This window comes from Vombatus ursinus, unplaced genomic scaffold (genome assembly GCF_900497805.2).
Source record: "Vombatus ursinus unplaced genomic scaffold, bare-nosed wombat genome assembly UNPS02014811.1, whole genome shotgun sequence".
In the NCBI taxonomy this organism is placed as follows: Eukaryota; Metazoa; Chordata; class Mammalia; order Diprotodontia; family Vombatidae; genus Vombatus; species Vombatus ursinus.
In genome coordinates, this window is record NW_020954589.1 from 4,724,427 (window position 1) to 4,727,467 (window position 3,041).

Below are 3,041 nucleotides of genomic sequence, written 5' to 3' on the forward strand. Positions count from 1 at the left end.
TTCTCAATACTCATTCTTCTGGATGCCTCTGCAGCTTCTGACATTGTCAAAATCACCCTCCTTTCCTTAACCCTCTCTTCTCCCCAGGTTTTCATAATCTTCTCTCCTGGTTCTCATCTTACCTATCTGACCCTTTCTTCTTAACCTCTTTGCCTGAATCTTCATCCAGGTCATCTCCAATCACCTTGGCCATCCCACAGAATTCTGTCCTGGGATTTCTTATTTTCACTCTGATTTTGATTTCATAAATGATCTCATCAGCTCCCAGTGATTCCTTTATGATGTCTAATACTGATGCTTCTCAGTTTGACTTATCCATTTTCCCTAACATCCAGACTTACATCTCCAACTACTTACTAGACATTTTGAACTGGGTGTCAAAATAGATACCTTAAACCCGACATGTCCAAAACTGAGCTTACTATCTTCCCAAACTTTGATCTTTTACTGCCTATTACTATTGAGGATACAACTATCATCCAAGTTAGCTAGCCTTATAAGCCAGCATTAGAAATCATTCATGAATACTCACTCTCTCATCTCTCATATACATTTTGTTGCCAAAACCTTTAAGTTTTATTTTAATATCCCTTTAATATTTCCCCTTCTCCCTTTTAAAAAGCTACCACCCTAAGGCAGGTATGGATTACTTCATGCCTCTGCTATTGCAGTAGGCTACTGCTTAGTATCCCTGCCCCAAGTCTATCCCTACACTAGTCCATTCTCCACTCAGCTATCAAATTTATCTTTCCAAAGTATAGTTCTGATCATGTAATGCCTCTATTCAATAAACACTATTGCTTCCCTATCACCTTCAGAATCAGACACAAAATCCTCTGATTGACATTCAGAGCTCTTCAAAACCTAAGCCCTTCCTATCTTTCCAGATTTTTTAAACACTTTACTCCAACACACTTACAAGTGACACTGGACATCTTGCTGTTCTTCTCTCAAAACACTTCATTTCCAGGTGGTGTTCCAGTTCCCCAGTTCTTCCCCTATCCTTGAATTCTCTTGCTTCTTACCTCTACTTCCTGGCTACTCTGTCCTCCCTCAAGGCTCACTCTCTCTACAAGAGACTATTCCAAGTCTACCATACTGCTAAGATCTTCCTTCTGAGATTACACCAATTTACATTGAATATTTATTTTATATAATTCAACAGTTATTTAAATGTGTTCTCTGCTAAAGGTAAAGAGTGATATTTTTGCCTTTGTTTGTATCACTTGCACTTACCACAGTGCTTGGCATTTCCTAAGCAATTTTAAGTCTTATTATTGATGATGCTCATGGAAGCAAGGAAAGAAACCCAATACTTGTTCCAATGTACTTAATACAATATTCATATAGCCTCTGTAGAAGTGTCATTATGCATTTAGTCCAAGGCTTTCATTTTACAGAGAAGAATAATGTGGCCAATAAATGGTGACATGACTTACCCTCCCAAAATAGTTATCTAATATGAATATATTATATGGCCTGAGTCTTCCTGATGATGATTCTGAGGAGCAAAAGAGAAAGAAATCTCCTCTCTAACTTGGGTATGGGATGCTAAATTTTAATGAGATAGTTTATAAAATTCCTGGTGCTTAAACTATACATTATTTTCAGGACTGGAACACTGCAATTCATAGAGTTATTGGGGAGATATTTGATTCAAGGGTTTACTAATCCATTCAGAAAGTTCTCATGAGGCCTTTGCTCCTTTCTAGGTATACAAGGGAGCTTTGGGATATGACTCTCACTGCCAATCAACAATAAGGGAGAGAGGGCAGGGAAACATCCACCAAAAAAGCTCGCAATAGCTTCCAGCTCAACATCTTTTTCAATTTTAAAAGTTACATATAAGATGATACAGTTGTGGAGCAAACAGAATAAAACAAAACAGCTCAAAAGAAAAAAGATGGTCTGTGTGGCCTTGACCTCAGGGAAGGATCCAGGAGAACAACTGTTGCTGTAAATGTGCTGCACTTGCTTGCTATGTCTATAGAGGAGAAGTACCATGTGGATACTGGACAAGCCCATAAGAAAATGAAAGAGAAGGTCATGAAGAGTCATAGCAAACATAAATGCAGCACTTAATTGATCATTATCTCTTATTGAACTGACTATGAAAATATGTGAAGCATAACGATAGCTAGAAATTGTGGCATTTTTGGTTGCTTCAGTGACTTCAATGACCCTGATGTAGATCAATGCATCGGTGACCCAGAAAAAGAGTAAATAATGTAAAATGTATTTGGCGGCTCTGACTTTGATGCTAGCCCACACAGAGTTGTTGGAACTGATGATGAGGGCCTGGAACATACTCACAAGACTTGTTGTGCAGATAGAAAGTCCACGGGAAAATCTGTAAATGTACATGATGGCCTTACACCCTAAATCATCTAAAACAAGTCTCATCCCAAAACAAAACATGATTTCTGGGATGCCTGTGGTAAATAGTGTTACCATATTGGCCAGAGTCAAATGAGCAAGAATCAAGTCCACTGGCTTCTTCTGTTGAGGATTTTTGAAGGAGATAAAAACATAAAGCATGAGCAGCAGTGAATGCCCTACAAAACCAATGGCACATTGAAACGAGAATGCCACACCTAAGATCAGCTCACTGGATATCATTTGTCTTCAGAGATCCAGTAGATATGATGCCACAATTAATGGAAGAGCATAAAAAAAAGGAAGTCGTAGATAATCTGAACACTAAAGTAATGGAGTTGCATGGTGTCCATAAACAATACACTAATGTCCTATTTCTTCCATCATGGGAACTGTTGAGAATCAATGGTGTCCTATATAAAAAATTCATAATATCATATATCTAGAACTGGACATTACCTCAATGACCATGGATTCTAATCCCAACACTTTGTAGCTGAGGAATCTAGGGCACGGGTAATGAATTGATTTGACAACTGTCACCAGAACAGAAGAGTAGTAAAATGATTTTTGCCATATACTATCCTACTTCTCTTTTATTTCTAGGAAAGTACATTCCATAACCATTGAACTTCACTGAATTCATCAATTAAGAGTTGCATGCT

At 38.0% G+C, this 3,041-nt stretch overlaps 1 protein-coding gene across 1 annotated transcript; it reads right to left on the reverse strand.

Annotated features, from left to right (window-relative positions):
• Nucleotides 1-1,656: 1,656 nt before the first annotated feature.
• On the reverse strand, nucleotides 1,657-2,619 carry LOC114053264 (vomeronasal type-1 receptor 1-like). The gene has a single exon (XM_027876182.1). It carries the CDS (start codon nucleotides 2,617-2,619, stop codon nucleotides 1,657-1,659), a length of 963 nt encoding a protein of 320 aa, XP_027731983.1.
• Nucleotides 2,620-3,041: the final 422 nt, after the last annotated feature.

Coding starts and splice junctions, on each gene's coding strand:
- LOC114053264 (XM_027876182.1), bottom strand. CDS start 2,619: ATGATATCCAGTGAGCTGATCTTAGGTGTGGCATTCTCGTTTCAATGT.